The sequence below is a fragment of the Pseudomyrmex gracilis genome, unplaced genomic scaffold (genome assembly GCF_002006095.1).
Source record: "Pseudomyrmex gracilis isolate BER0280 unplaced genomic scaffold, ASM200609v1 scaffold_63, whole genome shotgun sequence".
In the NCBI taxonomy this organism is placed as follows: domain Eukaryota; kingdom Metazoa; phylum Arthropoda; class Insecta; order Hymenoptera; family Formicidae; genus Pseudomyrmex; species Pseudomyrmex gracilis.
Genome location: NW_018020647.1, coordinates 129,793 through 148,871, shown reverse-complemented (window position 1 = coordinate 148,871; position 19,079 = coordinate 129,793). Strand labels below are relative to the sequence as shown.

The window sequence follows — 19,079 nt, the reverse complement described above, 5'->3', positions numbered from 1 at the left end:
TTCCTCTTAAAATAAGAAACTTTTTTTGGCGCCTATTTTAATATAAAATATACTTAAAGTGGGATATCCTCAAAACAAGAATACAATTTTTTCAGTGTACGCACAAATGTTGAGACGATAATGGGTGCGATGTTTAATGTTGCGAGCTAATCAGATCAAAGTTCTCTGCGATTATCACCGGAAGTCGATGAGATAATTAAAATATAAATTAGATGTCAATATAATAATGTGTAATTTTTTAGCAATACGAGGAGTTTACACACCAAAAAAATTATATTCTTATAAGTAAAAGATTTTATACTTAAAAAATCTTCTTAAAGATTTTAGATGATATTCTTAATTTAAGAATATAGTCTTTTTCGATAGTGAGATATATATGTTTTTCTATATAGAGGCTTTTTATATTCTAATCAGTATATATTCTTATCAATATTACTATTTAGAGGATTTTCCTCTTAAAATAAGAAACTCTTCGTGGCGCCTATTTTAGTATAAAATATACTTAAAGTGGGATATCCTCAAAACAAGAATACAATTTTTTCAGTGTAGACCACGTAAAAGCGTAAGAAAGCGTATCTTTCCACAGCTTGCAGGCACGAGGACTACACCCGAATTCTCTCGATATATCGACACTTCCCGTGATACATTCCCGAGCATTCGACGTCCGTTATCGTTTATCGAATCAGACCAATAGTGAGCAATAAAATTCTATGCGAAATATACGTATCTGTTCCGGTCGAGAATCGCGTGAAAAGGCGAGACGCGGATTGATTTTGAGCGAGCGTTTCAATTGCAGTAGAGTTCACGGCAATATAAAAGATCTGATCAGGTGTCAAAGGCTGTGACAAGACCGAATCAATGTTCGCTGTATGAAACGGAAACGAAAGGAGCGTCTGTAGCTCGGCGTTTTGTATTTGTGCCTTTCAATTGATGACCAAACCAATTATTACAAACAAACAAACACACACACACACATACACGCACACACAAGTTACGAGAAACAGAATTTCAGAAGTCTCAGAATTTGTAGACAAAGCAAAGAGACGGCGCGCGAACGCGCGCCGTTTTCCCGTTCGTTAAAAATCGCAATACAAAGAAAATATAATTCAAAGCCAAGAAAGAACGACGTCGTCGTGTCGTTTCTTGGCGAAAGAGAAAACGCGCAAGCGAAAAATACTCACACAACTAAATGGTAGATAATGCACAAAGTGGTGCCTGGGTGTTCGAGGAACACGTAAATTCGCTCCTGCCAAGTTCTGCACCTTTGAGGCGGCAACGTGTATTTCGCCAAGAAGTTCTGATCCCTCGGTAAACAAACGAAGGAAGGTTCGGTCAGGCCGGATGTATTGGGGCTGGCCAAATCTTCCTCCTCGTCGCAGGTAACCATGTCCTCGTCTGTCATCATGGTCCTGCTTCGTTTCCGTCGATACTTCCGCTTCATCGGTGTCGGCACACGTTTGTGATGCGCCTCGCCGAAGCGCGGCGACCGGAAACGGCGCAGGAAGGTGAATCGGCGCGAGGGCGACAAAGTCTCGTCCGCGTTTGCACCGTAGTCTTCCGTGTCCTCGGTCTCGCTGCCGGGTGTCTTTAACGCGGTGTCTTCCGTCTCCAAACTCTGCCCGGCAACGAGCTCGTCCTCGCTGCCTTGGAGCGACGCGTAAGCGGCGTCGGTGATGTAACGCTTTTTCGCCGGCTGGCAAGACGCCGGTTCCTTGCTTCCTGGAAGACTCTCGTTGTTGTACGTGTTACCTGGGCATTTCCGGGATTGACATTTGGACCAGGCTCGGGCAAGAGTTGCGAATCATTCGTCGTTGCTCGACTCGACGCGTTCTGACCTCGCGCTCAATCCTCAAGGCTCGAGTTAGAATTAACGCAACGGATAGCTCGTTTTCTAATAATAAATTAATAAAATTTAACATTTTTTCTCTTGGCCATTGTGATCCTCGCTCGAATATTCTCATCTAGCGACGTCAAAGTTTAATTATTGCAGCAAATTGATTGAGTATTTAAACGTTATAATCAACGTTGGTGTGGTAAACACATTATTATGTACATCGTGAGTGTTGCAAACATGTTGTTACAAAGAGAATTCGGCTTCACGATTTTACATTTTTTTTTTTTGTTTTTTTTTTGTCAAATAATCGCCAATGAAACAAGACTCTCAATCGATGAATCTCGGGTGAGTTGTTGACGATAAAATAGATAGATAGATAGACAGTCATTCACAGCAGAGATTATTATTCAAATATTTAACGGTTGGAGCGAGGCAATTTGCAATTCTAACTATTAGAGGCCGCGGAACAATATCGCGGCGCATAATACGCGCGCGCGGTCTGCGATCAAGAAGTCCGTTTTTATATATATAAATGAAATCGATACCAACAGCTGTTATTAAATACTCTTCGGAATAAAAACGTTACGTAAAAATAAAAATCAATTTTTAAAAGTGGTGTTTTTTTTTAACAAATTGCAGATATTTCTCTGAAACAACTTTAATTTTTTAATTTTACAGTCAATTTGTGTGATTGAAACGACCTTTTACTTACTTGCGTCTTTTTCGTTGCGGAAAAAAAGTGTCAAGCATTTTCACGGCTGAAAAAAAGCGCATAAAGTACGTTTCAAACCAAATAACTAATTGAAATTCTTTCAAGCCCCAAAAGGATAAATGCAAAAATCGTAAAACCGAAATCAATCATTGACCGTGTCCTTCTGTCCTGCACGAAAAATGCAACAAGAGATTTACTTAATATTTGAAAGCATCGAATGCGATTAATAATATAAGGAATAAAGAAACAGTAATGTCGCGCAGATGTTTTCTTTCGTGTGTTCCGCGCGTTCATTCATATTAACTAACGCTAACGCTATAATATTGAAGACTGGATGTCATTAGTTTTCAAAGGTCAACAGGGCGGCGCATATCTTTCTACGTTGCCTTCAAAAGTAAACTAATTTGATTTTAAAAAAATTCGTTAATTCGACAATTTTACTCGCGAGCAACACGTCGAGCGATTAAAAACAATCAGGTAAACGAGATACAGAAAGATTCGGCGCGTTTGAAAGTACGTTATTTGTCTCCAAACCCCCGGGAAAAAATTTTAGCGTATTGCGAAAAACTAATGATCGCGTGGAAAGATCTTAATGCAAATACCGGCAATGTCGCGGTCTTTGTAACAATTTTGCGTCGCGTACGTGACAGGACGCGAATGGTATTATCGAAAAGGTGAGACAATGGAAACTACAAATCCGATTTGCGCGCTTGTGCATTAACGCGAACGTATTGTTCACCGCGTGCGGTTCTATTTATAAAAGTATCTCTTTTTCACTCACATACACGCATTCTCTCTCTCTCTTTCTCTCTCTCTCTCTTGTTTTTTTCTTTTTCAGGAAGGATTACACATTATAAAACTTTGTTGTGAATACATTTTACCGCGATGCAAACCGAGCCTCAAGCATCGAGCGACGAGATATTTTTTTTTTTTTTATCTCTCTGGTCGAGCAAGAGAGGAGGGAGGTCAGGCTACGCGCAAATCCGCCTCTTTATTTAAACCGTGTGAATCCTCGCTTCCGGTCAGCAAGGATGTATGTGTCTGACATTCGTTCGTCAACGCGCGAAATGTTGTGTATAATACGGGTGTTAAGCCGGGTACACACTTGCAAAAGAACGTCGTAACTGCAACAACGTCGCAGATAAGATTGGACGAATGTTGACGCGATTCGAGAACAAAAATTGTCACCCGAACGTCATGTCATCGCGCAACGCAACTCCGATTTGATCTTGTTTTACGAGGATGTTGCAGTCACGATGTAAGATAGTAAGGTGGTCCGACTTGTATACCCCCACTCATAAAATTGCTGTGACGTAAGTAGGAACTTCGACGATCTTCCGATAGAGATGCTAATGAGACACGCGTACCGCGGTAAGACGTACACAGAGGAGTGCACCGTATCGTTCCGCTCTAAGGGAAGGTTTTCTCTGAAATTTCTCTTCTGGTTGCTTCTACTATACCGCGCGCCGTATTTTTTCGATCTCCGCCAGCGGCTCGAGATTGAAGAAAAATGGCGCGCGGTAGTAGGGACAGTCGGAGGAGAAATTTCCGAGAAATACTTCTCCTGGAGCGGAACGATATGATGCACTCCTCTGTACGTAGCTATACTTGTTACTTGTTTTGTTACGCGTTCTCCACGTGTATAATCGCGTTGTAACCGCAACCGAACACGAAAGTTTATGAAGAAGTTCATAGACGATATTTTTGATGCCTTACACTAATTTACATTTGCAAAACAGTTTAAAAAATAGACACGAGACATAACTGGCGTATGAGTTTCTTCTTATACATTATTATATTACGGTTAGAACGCGCGTCAATATGCAAAGATTAAAAATAGAAAAGATAAACAAATTAGTATGGAAAAAAGAAGGAGGCAAAATTGTATAATACATAAAAAAAACTGTAAAAATAGTATAACTTTGTAACAATAGTATAATACATAAAATTAATTATTAAATAAATATATTTTACTTTTAACAATTATTGATGTGTTTTTATTCTAAACGTCTGCAAAATGATTTTTTCATGTTTTTTTTGACAACATTGATTGTGATATCTATTTAGATATGTAGTAATCATCTTAACTGCGTTCCGTTTCATGTATATGCGCGCATTTATCTATACACCGAAAAAATTATATTCTTGTAAGTAGAAGATTTTATACTTAAAAAATCTCCTTAAAGATTTTAGATGATATTCTTCTAAAATTAAGAATATATTCTTTATTTAAGAATATAGTCTTTTTCGATAGTGAGATATATATGTTTTTCTACAGAGGCTTTTTATATTCTAATCAGTATATATTCTTATCAATATTACTATTTAGAGGATTTTCCTCTTAAAATAAGAAACTCTTCTTGGCGCCTATTTTAGTATAAAATATACTTAAAGTAAGTGTATCCTCAAAACAAGAATACAATTTTTTCGGTGTACGCACGAATGTTGAGACGATAATGGGTGCAATGTTTAATGTTGCGAGCTAATCCGATCAAAGTTCTCTGCGATTATCACCGGAAGTCGATGAGATAATTAAAATATAAATTAGATGTTAATATAATAATGTGTAATTTTTTAGCAACACGAAGAGTTTACACACCGAAAAAATTATATTCTTATAAGTAGAAGATTTTATACTTAAAAAATCTTCTTAAAGATTTTAGATGATATTCTTCTGAAATTAAGAATATATTCTTTATTTAAGAATATATTTTTAATTTAAGAATATAGTCTTTTTCGATAATGAGATATATATATTTTTCTACAGAGGCTTTTTATATTCTAATAAGTGTATATTCTTATTACTATTTAGAGAATTTTCCTCTTAAAATAAGAAACTCTTTTTGGCGTCTATTTTAGTATAAAATATACTTAAAGTAAATGGGATATATATCCTCAAAACAAGAATACAATTTTTTCGGTGTATATACATTACGTATACTACAGATCATTCACATATATACATGAAACGGAACGCATCCTTACACACGTAGTAGTAATACATATCACCACAGTGTGTGAATAGTGAGTACTACTACATACATATAATCTCACCGATAGTACGCGTGTTTTTCACTAAAACACCTATCGGACGATATATTTGAAGTTCCTACTTAATATCACAGGAGTGGGAATAGAGTCGGACCACCTTTTACTATCTCACACCGTGGTTGCAGTCAAAAAATGTTGCAAGTTCGGACCTGGCTTTACTCGTGACATCGCGCAAAAAACTCTCTCTTCCTCTCTTGCGCGCTCCTCCTTTCGCGATTCTACAAAAGACCGCGTTAAAAATACATACGTCAGCTCACGTTCACGTTGCTACGCGCAACGCTTGTGTTAATTTCAAACTAAAATTAATGCTGCGAAATGCAGTTTTCTTTGGCGAAAAGTTTTGGAAAGAAAAATACAAATAGAAAAGTAGAATACATATATATACTTCAAAAAACTGTGTGCGATAATTGCAACAAAATATTACACTAGAAAATTTATGAATGCATAGGATCATTTAAATTGTGTGTTCGTTTTTGCTTTAAACGAGCAAACTTCTAAGAAAGCGTTTAAAAAACTTTTTCACAATGTCCTAATTAAAAACTTTTAAATAATGACTACATTATGCATTTTTTTTTTTTTTTTAACGTCACGCTTTATGTTTCAGTTTCGACAATGTCAATTAAAAAAACGTTCGAATACAATTGAATTTAATCATTTCTACATTCTCTCTTCTGTTACAGAACTATAAGTGAAATACATAAACGCAGAAGGATTTAATTGTCCGCAAATCGCGTGAATTTGAATGAACCTAACCAGTTAGACTGGCAAATATCTCACGTTGTGTAAAACATGAATGCAACACAATCCCGAAACAAATCCGAGGTGTACGTTCTTTCTTCCCGATATCAGGAAGATCGCGCGAGTCATGCTCACACATTTGCAAAATTCACACCTCGTTCGTGGGTGGGCAACTCGCGATAAAAACAATATAACGGAAATACGCGAAACCACGTGGCGAAGGAAAGAAGAAAAAACGATCCTCAATATACTCTTTATATACCTGAATTATTGCACTTCTTATCATTCGGATGACCTTGGCAGTTAAAGTGGCTCTGTCGATACTGCGGTCGTTGGTCGTGTTGTGGTTCGTGCTGCTGTTGGTTGATCGGCGACTTGAGGACGCTCAGAACGAGGTCTTCTCGTACAGCGGGTACGATCTGGGTGATCCGCCGACTCTGCCGAAAGAGAGTCTCTTGCTCGATGCGATTCATTCTGTAGCCGAGACGACGACGTTGAAGATAAAATCCTGGATAACGCTCGCGTCTCCCCCGTCCTGGACCGCTACCTAACATAACAGCGTGCAGCATTCCGGCTTTATCTTTCTGTTTGCGATCGAGTAGCGGCTCTTGATTTGCCGGACGATCGTACGATCGCACGATATGTCCATGGTCTTCTATTTTGATTTTTTGTCGAAAAGTTTTCCGATTTTCACACACGATTTGTTTCACGACAGATATACACGCGCGATATTATTCGAGGTAGGTAGAAATGATGATGAACAAGCGCAACGCAACGCTTAATTCGATCGTTAAAGTATTTTGATCTTTGATCACACTGCCGGATCGTCAGGATTTGCCCTGTGACAATGACGTTATTACTTTGTTTCTCCCGATCCCGTGTGATTATACGTAGTCGAGATGTTCTTTGCGGGAGTAAAGAAAGAACGGAAAGAGGAAAAAAAAAAACTAGAAAAGAAGAGATTACAAGAAGGAAGGAAGAAGATTATAGCCTCCGCTTGGCTTTTCTCTCGTCAAAGATTTTGCTCTCTCACCGGCGTCGAGATATTGTCGACGAGAAGATCATCCGAACCGACCGTCGTCGTTGCCGTCGAAACCGTCGTTCACATCTAAGCCCGACATATGCGACTTTCGCGTTATACATTATTATTATCTCGGAAGCTTGTCTGATGAGAGAGAACAAATTTTTCCTTATTTTGAGAGACACTCGGATTTTCCGAGCGATCAGCGAGCGTCGTCTATCGCGTTTTCCACGCGCGATCGTTGATTCTTCCTAATCGACAATTAACGATCCGACGAGCGCATTTTTCTTCATCCGGCGCGGAAGCACCGCGAATCGCCGCGCTTCCCTTCTCTAGGTCGTTTGATCTTACGGGACAAATCGATCGTCGTGATAAAAACGCTCGCGTCCGCCCGCAAAACTGTTGCCTCCGAGAGAACGGGGAGGAGAGTAGATGAACGACGGTCGGGTCATGCATAATGTCCGATATGGCGCGACCCCCAACCGAAACTTCTCAGACTCGGATGAACGTAAGAGTGCGCGCTGTGCGGGAAATAAGAGAGAGACAGAGAGAGAGAAAGAGAGTAGAAAAGAGACGACGTCGGTGAAAAAGTAAGGAAAAGGTACAAACGGATACACGTAGGAGAAAAAGGAGATAGAGAATCCGAAATATCCTCCTCCTCGCTCCGGTTTTCTGAAAGATGGATGGCGGAGCAGACCGTTGGGGTCGAGCGATCAATTTTATTCTGCGGAAATCCTGTTTTATTTGGAAGCTATTTTATCTCTCCGGACCTTAATATGGTAATGGAATTTTGAAGCTGCGAAGACTCCCTCGAGTCTTCTTCCTGTCGGGAGGTGTCTTTCTCTCTCCTCGCGCGGATAATAGCTCATTAAGCGGTGTCGCGAGATGTATTAGGCGCATTGCTGTTTTCCCGAGCGACGCGCGCGGCGTTCCCCGATGAAATTCTCGCTTCGTTTCCGTCGTTTTTTTATCTCACTCAATTGCCCGGATTTTTTTTCTCTCTCTTTCTTTCCCTCTCTCCTTTTTTTTATCTATTACTTTTTCCGCGAAGCGGACGTAGTCGACTACTTTTTCAATCTCACCTCGCGCGTCGCGAGGCCAAAGAGGCTTTGTCTTTCGTTTCTTCTTCTTCAGAATGTTCCGGACAATGGTGCGTATCCCGCGCGACGAGACAATCTAACGTCTCTCTTTTTCTTTCTGTCAGAATTATTATTCGCACACACGAACCACATCAACCGAATTTTGTCTCTTCCACGTGCCGAAGGAGTTCGCGCGCGAGCACGAAAAACCCCAAACTCTCTCTCTCTCTCTACTGACACGATTACCACTCGGAAAGTGGTGTATTATATTTGCGTACACGTTTGTGCGTTATCTTTTTTTTTTTCAGCTTAATTACTTATTTGCCTTAAGTACCTCGGTCTTGATTTTTCTCTTCGCGAGAAGACAAAAGAGAGAAGTCGTCTCTCGACGACTGGTTGCTTTAGAATCCGGTGAGTATCGTCTCGCGCGAGACGATCGTCCAAATGCGTGAAGGAGATTATCGTTTTTTTCGTCGATTCTTCTTTCCGACGAGAGACTTAACTTAGAAAATGTGTGTTTCGCAGCTGTTACGACAGGGAATAACACACGCTGTTTTCTTTATATAATGCACTTTTATTATTGCTCCGTTGTTGCTTTTGTTAACGTGAAATCACATTCAGAGGATTGTGAGACGTGTGTGTGTGTGTGTGTGTGTGTGCGCGCGCGCGGGCGCGCGCGAGTTTCGCGCACGCCGCGGCCGCTTTAATCGTCGTCTTGAAACGTCGCCGCGGAAACGGTATCAGCGATGTTTAACTTAAACAATGTCTTCTTGATGGTTTTTTTTTTTTTTAAAGAGACGAGAGTTGGTACAACGGAAGAAAAGCAACAAGATTGCGGATCCGAAACAACTTGAACAACGCGAACTTAACGCGTTTCGCTCTCTCACGTGTGTGACACTATATATATCGCGCGAACGTTTTACACACGTTGGGGGATCACTCGAGAGATCTAAACGATGAACCTCGACATTTGTCGAATCGCACACCCGGAAAACATTATCCGTCCGTCAGCGTGTAACCGCGAAGCCGGACTGTCTCTCTCCTGACCTTTCGCAACGTCGTCGCTCGGCGAGACGAGATTGATCGCCGCGCGTTTAGTTCGCGCATCCACCTCTTCCTCGTCGCTGGAAATGCAACACTTACGCGCGTGTCCGCTACCGTTAAACCGCACAACGAGATGTTTCCCCGATGCGCGCCCCCCCGTTCGTCGTTTCTTGTCAATTCATGTTTAAACACTCGCGCGTGTTTAAAAAAGAAACTGGGTTAATTGTGTGCGACTTATTTTCGTTGTTCGCTTGGAAGTTTTTATTTTGCGCGCACAACCACACACACACACACACACACACGTGTGATGCGCACTCGCATACGTACGAACGAGCAATATTTATCGATAGTTAGAAAGGTGATGTAATTTTGTTTTTTTTTTTTTTGTTTTTCGGCGCAGCTTTTTTCAAAAAGATTTGTTCCACGTGCAGGCTTCGCGCGTTCTTCTCTTCGATGCTCTTTTATTTTTTACGTACGTACGCTCGCTCGCGATATGGTAATCCTCGCTCTTTGAGAATAGCCGTTTAGTTTCATCACGGTTTGTTATGTCTGGAACGCGACCGCTAACGAGTTTTTGTTAAACTCGTCGCTCTTGTAAAAACCGTCGATTGTTATATAATCGACGGTTGCGCGAAATTTTCACACAAGCGAAGTCCGTCAGAATCTATCTCTGTTCCACTATCGCGAAAAATTAGGTCAGTCACGCGAGAGATCCTATTTCTCTCTCTCTCTCTCTCTCTCTCTCTCTCTCTCTCTCTCTCTCTCTCTCGTCGATGAACGTTTTCGCGAGCCGCTCGGAATCTCCGAAATCGCCGTGATAATGAATCAACTTGCGCTATTTAAACATAGCGGGATAGGCGCGCGATTTTCAATCCCAGTCTCATTTAAGAGCAAGCAGTTATTACGATAGCATATGTCCGCGTTTCCATTCGCACTTCATTTCTCGAGAGAGATTCTCTCGGCGACACGCCGCCGCCGCAGCAACGCGCGCAAAAATACAACAACAAAAATCAGTTTGATCGCTAGGTGCACCGCTTGCAGAAGACGTTCAGAAGCTATGGTTTGAAGAGAAGAGAGAAAGAGAGAGAGATAGCGCGATGAGATAGGCTACATCAACGTGACGCATATACAATCTATCGGAATCGCGTGTCCACGTAATGCGAGGTAACGGTCGCGTTGCTCCCATTCGATCCCACACGATAATCACACGATCGATCTCTCGCATAAGTCTCAGCGCTCACGCGGTTTTTTTTTTTTTCACGTTTTTTCGATCACGCAAATCACACAAGTCGCGTAAAAAAAAAAAAACGCGAAAACGCGCTCGCTGCTCTCGGAGCGGCGGCCCGCAACCAACTGTGGCTCGATCATCACCTCATAGTTTCGCCACCCGCCACAACGTCGACCGCGGATAGTCCGGCGCTTTGCAACCTCATGACGTACATGGACTATTCTCATTATTGCTCTCATTACGGTATTCCTCAAGATGAAATGTTCTCGTCGAGATTAAATCATTGGAGAGAACCACCTTGTCTCTTTCTCGAAACACGTTTTTCGTGAGATGATTTTCAATGAGATATATAAAATCTCTCGATGAAACGATCTCGAGGAGATCGTCTCTTCCTCCAATGTGATAACGTTTCCGATTTGGATTTTTCCCGATCTGTTCTAGGGTTCTTGCTCAACAAAGTCGCTCGTGCGTTAAGCGCAAGTCGCAGATACTGAGATATAATAATAATATTAACAATCAATATTAAATTGAGGATCTTTTCAGGCTCATGAAGTTTATTAAACTTAATAAATGAATAAATAATTAAAGTCTTAAAGAGCCGTTCGCAGGACGTTGTGCGGAAAATATGTCTCATATGTGTGTACACATATATACACAGAAAAAATGGTATTCTTGTTTTGAGAATATCCCACTTACTTTAAGTATTATACTAAAATAGACGCCAAGGAGAGTTTCTTATTTTAAGAGGAAAATCCTCTAAATAGTAATATTGATAAGAATATATACTGATTAGAATATAAAAAGCCTCTATAGAAAAACATATATATCTCACTATCGAAAAAGACTATATTCTTAAATTAAGAATATATTCTTAAATAAAAAATATATTCTTAATTTCAGAAGAATATCATATAAAATCTTTAAGAAGATTTTTTAAGTATAAAATCTTCTACTTATAAGAATATAATTTTTTCGGTGTAAGTAAATTCACGTTTTTCACGTGTTTTTTTCGAATTGAAATTTCAATTCTTCAAATTCATATAGGATTCTAGTTTTGCATCTCATATATGATAGACCCCGAATACCCTCCCCCCCCTAATTGATTTAAAATATTGCGAAAAAAATTCCTCAGCCAGGAGTCGAACCTGGAATCTCCGGGCCGTCGCCTTTCCTGTTAGGGGATATTTTCCGCACAACGTCCTGCGAACGAATCTTTAAGACTAATTATTTATTCATAATAATGATATATTAATTAACATTTTCATCGAAAATGGGAAATCAAATTTATTAATCAAAGGTATAAAAAAAAAAAAAAGGATCTCTGTGATATATTGCGCGCGCAATACAACGTGAATGTATTACATGGCGTCCGAAGGATAATTGCGTTTAATTTCGACGCCTCGCTTCGGTCGTCGCTACGCGTGACGTCGCTACTGTGTACACTCAAGTCCAACGCTGGATATGTTTGCGCACTTGCAACTATAATAATGCACAAACATTTCACAACCCCGCGCATACAGACCGACCGACATAACAACCATCGTACGTTAGCTGCCATCTTGAATTAATTTTGCGAAGAAAATACGATTCTCGCTTTTGGCGAGCGAGAATCCTTTGGCGAATATCGACTTTGTGTCAATGAATAAATGTGACCCCGCAAAGTCGCATTTGTTTTCAACAACTGGCGGTAAAATAAAATAACGTTATATTTTAACGCAATCCGCACGGTCTTGTGTTGTTCTATCGTGACCAACTGTGACAACTTTAGTGCAGCATGCGAATGAATTTTGTTACTCGGCACTTTAGTTTGTCACGCGTTTCAGGACATAATGAATTTAAGTCGCGTCGGCGCATGTGATAACGAAAGTTCAAGCGCAACCCTTCTGTGTTTTCTCTGTACTATGTCTGTATATTGTCGTCGAACTTCAAAAACGACTTTCAGTCAGATTATTTGTGCGGTCGGGAAGTAGCGCAACCTAACAAACCGAACTGACAGGTCAAGATTTTCGCGAAAAACACATTTTCACGTATCATCGCGCGAAATATATATAGATATTTTCAATTCGAGTCCGATTCGGCAGGAAGAGAAACAGCGTGTGTGTAGGAAAGCGAGGCATATGGAAGATCCTTCTTCTCTCGCCGAACTGAATTAATAAGGATTTTTTTATTCTCTCTCGCGCGCGCGCTTTCATTTTTTTTTTTTTTTTTTCAAGTTTCTCTAATTCTTTTTATCTCCGTGTCAGAGAAGAATTCAACTTGTGCGAGACAAATTGAAATTTTAATAATTTTATACGGGTAATTTTTAATCGAGGTAAAAAAAATCGCGAAATTATCGCCGACGTTATTAATGTCGCAATTAATTTCGCGGAATTTATTGAGTACGTCAATCAAACGTGATCCGCTGCGAGCGAGAGAACGCAAACGAATCTTATCGGTGAATATAAAGTATTTTTTTCCACTCCTGTGCTCTCGAAAAATCTTCCGGCTTTAATCGCGCGGAGCAAGTTTCTTCGATCGCGTCGCTTTGCTCGTACAATGTGCATTCCTACGAAGTTTCCGCAACTTTACATCTCTCCGTCTGCGCTCTCTTCCTCTTCCCACGCGTCTGCAGCGTCTGAGACCTCTTGCAAATCTGTTTGAACCCCCCTCCCCCCCCCCCGCTGTATCTTCTCGGAAAGATAAGTCGGCGCGAGAAATGACGGAAGTACAGAAGAGCGAAAGATCAAGGATATACTCTGCGATTCTGTTAAACGACTTCTCTCTCTCTCTCTCTCTCTGTCTCTCTTTCTCTCATCATTTCGTTTGTCGTATGTCAACATCATATAACACACCATAGTCATATAAAGAAGCGCATTGTCGAGATGAGATCCTCGACGAAGAACGACGACAAGCGCGCTATGAAAGAGAATAACACAGTCGTGTTTAGGTGACGGTCCCAGGTGACCATCGGTCTCTTTACAGAATAGATGACATCGTCACCCACCTGTCACGAACCGTGTACAAGCAGGCGGTGCAGGTAGTTGGTTGCGAAATGCTAAATACCGCCGACATCCCGTGTGAGTTTATTTATAGACGCCGACGCGGATCGATAGACACCCGCTATATAGAATGAAGCGAGGAACTACTAAATGGGGAGGAAAATGGGGAAGGGAAGAAGAAAGAGAGAAATTGAGAAAGAGATAGGTAAATGGAAATTGAAGTAGAAACGCGCGCACCCCTGAAAAAGAAACAAAGAATCGAGAGAGAGAGAGAGAGAGAGAGAGAGAAACGAATAAGAAGAAAACACGCGCTGACAAACAGGAGAGAAAAAGCGAACAAAAAAGATATCCCATTCTTGCGCTTCGATACTCCTGGCAATTTCGATTTGCCATCTCTCCAGTCAGTTTGCGCGATAACTTCCCAGGCACATCAAGATGTTATTACGCCGTCGATTTACGAATATAGTTTTTGTTATTCGAATCGACTGAATATAACGACGCGCAAAGCAAGAGATGCTTTTCAAAAGATATACGTGTTAAAAATTAAAATTATAATATGTATAAAAATTAGAGAAAATTCGTTACAAGAACTTCGTCCGAGAACAATCTAGAAAACAATGAAAGATTGGCGCGAAAGGCGGTGAAGCACTATCTAGAATTATGAAATTAGACAACGCACGCGGGACTCGCTCGCGTTGCTCTTTCTCTAATTGTCATATAGAGATTTGTGGAATTAAACAGCGTTTCCTCTCCGAACCCACTCTCTCCCACACAACCATAACGGGATATCCGTGCGGTTGTAACCAAGAGATTGTGCTCGTTAGAGCACTCGGATGCGCGATATTAGCAGCCGTTTATGTACAACGGTGAAAATTACTTTGTACGGGCGTACATGGCAGCATCTTGACCTGCTGTGCGCGCGCGAATGGAAGTAATCGATAATAGTGCCGGGTCGATATCTCGCGGCAAGGCCATGTTACGACCCTTGTACATTATTGATGCTTGATGGACGGCTCTTGTGGAATGGAGTGTCCCGCTGTTTGCGGGTCACTAAGTCTTGGCGTGCCGAGGGTGTCACAATAGTTTTCTCTCGCTGCAAGAGCTTGGCCTCCCTCCTTCTCCTTCATCTTCTACCTCGTGCAGGCGCATTAACACGCGCCGTTTCCTGAATAATAGATGCACTCGAGATAAGCTGACGGTTTTTTTTTTATCGTCGAGAGATCGTCGCGTTGGAAAGAACGTGTGTAAAGATAGAGAATAGCTAATTTCGTACCTTTTGTTTCCTCATCGAGCCAACACGAATTTGTATTATTTTTTCCCCCCGACAAACACACACACACACACACACACACGCACACACAGCTGTGTGTTCGTTTTTTTCATTTAATAACATAGTTTTCTTTCAATTTCACGACTCACGTCATACACGATTCGAATCTTCCGCGTTTTTCTCAATGTTTTTCAGTTTAATAAACCTTGAAACTTTTACATGTATGTACATACATGTGTGTGTGACAAGTAGATTGTATCAATCGTTTTTTTTCTCTCTTAAACACACAGTTTTTACAAGTACTCTTGACTAAGGATTTCGCATTAATTCCTCTTGCAACACGACCAGATTATAAATCTATTTCTCTCGATCTCTATAATTCAACAAAAAAGTTTTATATATAAAATGTGTATCTTGGTATATAGAACAATCGAAAAAATATAATAAAAAAAAACGTAGGCATTGCAAAAGTAAATCTTTCTGCTCTGTAAATGTCTGTCGTTTTATGGCTGATAGCTTACGGCGCGGATACGGCCTTATGAGATGGCACAAAGTGCGCAAATAAAATATAGCAGAATTCCAAAAGCCCAGAGGGCGAGATTTCGTGGGTGAAATCGATTTTGACACGCGCTCGTAAATCTGGTACATCTCTTTTTATGCGATGGCGCGGATGTGAAGAACAATATTGGAATCTCCTTCCTTGGTCTTTATTGAATCAAGTCGCGTCTTCTTTTCCGGATTGCCACAGTCGGTGCGGTTCAACACGTTGATCGATGCAGCCTCTTCGCCTCTTTATTGCATTTACAGCGACAAACACTGTCGTGTGGACGTAGCGATAGACAATGACATTTAAGTGACAGTTGTGAGCGCTTTCGTCCATCAACGCGTCGTACATATATATATATATATATATTTGTGACGATAACGGAGACGTGACTACGGAAGAGTTTTTATGGAAAAGTTAAACGCGCTACTTTTTCACTATTTGGCTGGCGCTGAAAATTTCTCTTGTTTCGAAAGTAAAATGTAGATTGCGTTGGAAAGCTCGTAGCAATTTGATGACAATTTGTCAATTTCGCATTGATACAACAACACTCGGTGTCTACTGCAATGCCGAATTTGTAAAAAAAATATCGTGTAAAGCAAAGATTGCGGGTGAAGTTAATCGTCGATTGCGAGCAATCGAGCATCACAAGGGCAAAGAACCTAATTTCTTGCAACGTTGCTTCACACCGATATATATCTATAAGTTGTAAACTCTTATATATTTCGAGAATAATAAATAATAAAAAATAAATCAAAGGGCCGATAGTAAATACAAGGTGATAGTGTATGAAAACCAAGTTTATTATTAAAAAACACAACAGACGTTTCGGTCCATGGGTTTGGACCTTCTTCGGTGAAACAAATTAATGCAGAATGGAAAACACGCGAGATCACAGCATTGTTAAACATAGTTGAAACAAACAACAACTTATGTAAAGATGGATAAGAGAAAGAAACACTGTGGTCAGTACACAACTGTGGTCAGTAACTGTGTACTGACCACAGTGTTTCTTTCTCTTATCCATCTTTACGTAAGTTGTTGTTTGTTTCAACTGTGTTTAACAATGCTGTGATCTCGCGTGTTTTTCATTCTGCATTAATTTGTTTCACCGAAGAAGGTCCAAACCCATGGACCGAAACGTCTGTTGTGTTTTTTAATAACAAACTGCTTTTCATATCACTATCACCTTGTATTTACTGCTCGTATCGGCCGTTTGATTCATTTTTTGACAATTTCACGAGCGAATTACGGATTAATAAATAATAAATTTATTCTCGGCATCAGCGAACATATGTGTGTTGGCGTAATTCATATTTCACTCACAAAAAAAAAAAAGTGAGAACGAACGAAGAATCTCGCGAGAAAATTGTTTCCCCTAATTTGTTACGGTATAAATTATTGGCGAAAAGAAGGACAGCGAAATCTCGGAATAACAAAGTTGAATTATTGACACTGTATCAGCGAGCATGTTTTTCTGACGGCACACTTCGACCGAATTACACCCGGACGAAAAATGTGGGCGAAGCAAGGACGCCGTGTAACAAGATAGCAGGCTGCTATCTTTTCGAGAACAAATTTAGATAAAAAAAAAAAAAGAATCGCTTCGAAAATTGCTGACGGAACAGATGTCTCAATTTTGGATCGTGCACAACATTACAACGGTAAAAAAAACACTAAACTTGACGCACGCACGTGTGGAGAGAGCGGCATTTACATTTTTCCACAAGTTAGTTCTTCCGTTTGCGGCGCTTCAATTTGCAGCGCGAGCCATGTAACCGTGTAGGTTTCGTTACATCAATATAATGAGTTGCCACGGCGTTCACAAACACGAAACCCCTTATCTTCAAAGTGTATTCAAATGATAGAAATTTTTCATCGACGTGTAATTATATAGGTGACATCATGTGACAAATCTTTGTAACGTAAAAAGGCAATCAACAAGTCGCAGTTTTAATCATTTCACGCGTCTAAACAAATCTATTACTCTATACGCAGCAACAATATTATACAAAGCGATGAGATGTGTAACCTCTACATTTCCCTCAGGATTGACCTACATACTAATCTGCCAATCTGATGACGTATGTGTTCGGTGTCGAAGCGGTCTGTATATACATAAATACCTTTTACGCACTCCACAAAATATCATTCAGTTTTCCGGAAGTTGTTAACAGAACAAATCGGTAAACAATAATATGCGTTTGATCTTTTCCTTCTTTTTTTTTTATCAAATTATCTCCAATACTGATCACACACGCAATCTTAGCCTTCGCTCTCTCTCTGATTATATCGATAATAAAAAAAAGAGATCTCATACACCGAAAAAATTGTATTCTTATTTTGTGAGGATATCCCACTTATTTTAAGTATATTTTATACTAAAATAGACGCCAAGAAGAGTTTCTTATTTTAAGAGGAAAATCTTCTAAATAGTAATATTGATAAGAATATATACTGATTAGAATAAAAAAAGCCTCTATAGAAAAACATATATATCTCACTATCGAAAAAGACTATATTCTTAAATTAAGAATATATTCTTAAATAAAGAATATATTCTTCATTTCAGAAGAATATCATCTAAAATCTTTAAGAAGATTTTTTAAGTATAAAATCTTCTACTTACAAGAATATAATTTTTTCGGTGTATTTGCAAAGTGCTGTCTATATATGTGCAATTTATTTTCAATACGTTCTTCTCAACGTTATCTCAAAATATTGTGTGTATGTTGAGGTGTCCTCAGGTTCGTGATAAATTTCAAAATGACGTGTATAAAAAGAAAAACCTTTCAAACCGGTTGCAGGGTGTTGTGCAAAAATTATTCAGTTTGATAAAGTCGAAACGTGTCTGGATATTAATCAAACTAAATATTTTTTGCACAACACCCTGCAACTGGTTCGAAAGGTCCTTATCATTACACATCATTTTGAAAGTTATCTCAAAAATTGTCCCGCTATTCTCGAATTGTTCGACGTTAATTTTTTACGTGTAGCGTTAAAACTTCTTCACGATGAGAGAATGGCTTTCGGAATAAATGAGAGAAAGTGAATATTGATCAGACTGAGTGAGTAGTGAACACCGGTATACGGTCCGCCATCTATGCGCATCGAACTTAAGCTTCTAGCGAACTATAAGAATAGATATTAAAAAATATAAATAAATATTTGTCGCATATGTATATAATTTTTCAAAAAGAGTAACAGTTATCGAGTTCAGCGTTAAACCATAAAAAATATAACTATAAACATCTCGATAACTCACAGAATGTTTGTTATGCTCTTCCCTATAACTCTGGCAGACAATCGTGTTACGTTTACGGCAGTAAAGTTATTATTTACTGACGCTGAGAGGAATTCCTTGGAGAAATGTGAGACACATTCGAATATAAACAGATACTATTGTTTGTCACGTAAACGCGTAATAAAATTCGTTACACAGCGACAAAGTTACGACCCGAGAGAACATTTACTCCGGGAACGCGGATGGGATTATTACTTATAAAAAAAAGTTGTTTTAATTATGCGCTGTCGTGATCTTTTTTGTAGTTTTCGTGAGTGTATGTAACAAACAACATAT

At 39.7% G+C, this 19,079-nt stretch overlaps 1 protein-coding gene across 9 annotated transcripts in view; it reads right to left on the bottom strand.

The window, feature by feature from the left end:
* Window positions 1-19,079, bottom strand: part of LOC109854321 (potassium voltage-gated channel subfamily KQT member 1) — a 50,640-nt gene that overhangs the window by 21,879 nt on the left and 9,682 nt on the right. For 6 of the 9 annotated variants that reach the window (XM_020427275.1, XM_020427278.1, XM_020427277.1 and 3 more), the window contains exons 1-2: window positions 6,598-7,463; window positions 1,182-1,749 (exon numbers count right to left, since the gene is read on the bottom strand). The exons of 1 other annotated variant lie outside the window; for it this stretch is intronic. In XM_020427275.1, coding sequence (XP_020282864.1) covers window positions 1,182-1,749; window positions 6,598-6,904 — 875 coding nt within the window. In that variant the 5' untranslated portion in view covers window positions 6,905-7,463. Of the gene's footprint in view, window positions 1-1,181; window positions 1,750-6,597; window positions 7,464-10,590; window positions 10,814-19,079 lie in introns of those variants that run through there. 2 more of the 9 variants (XM_020427276.1, XM_020427280.1) reach the window with 2 other exon arrangements.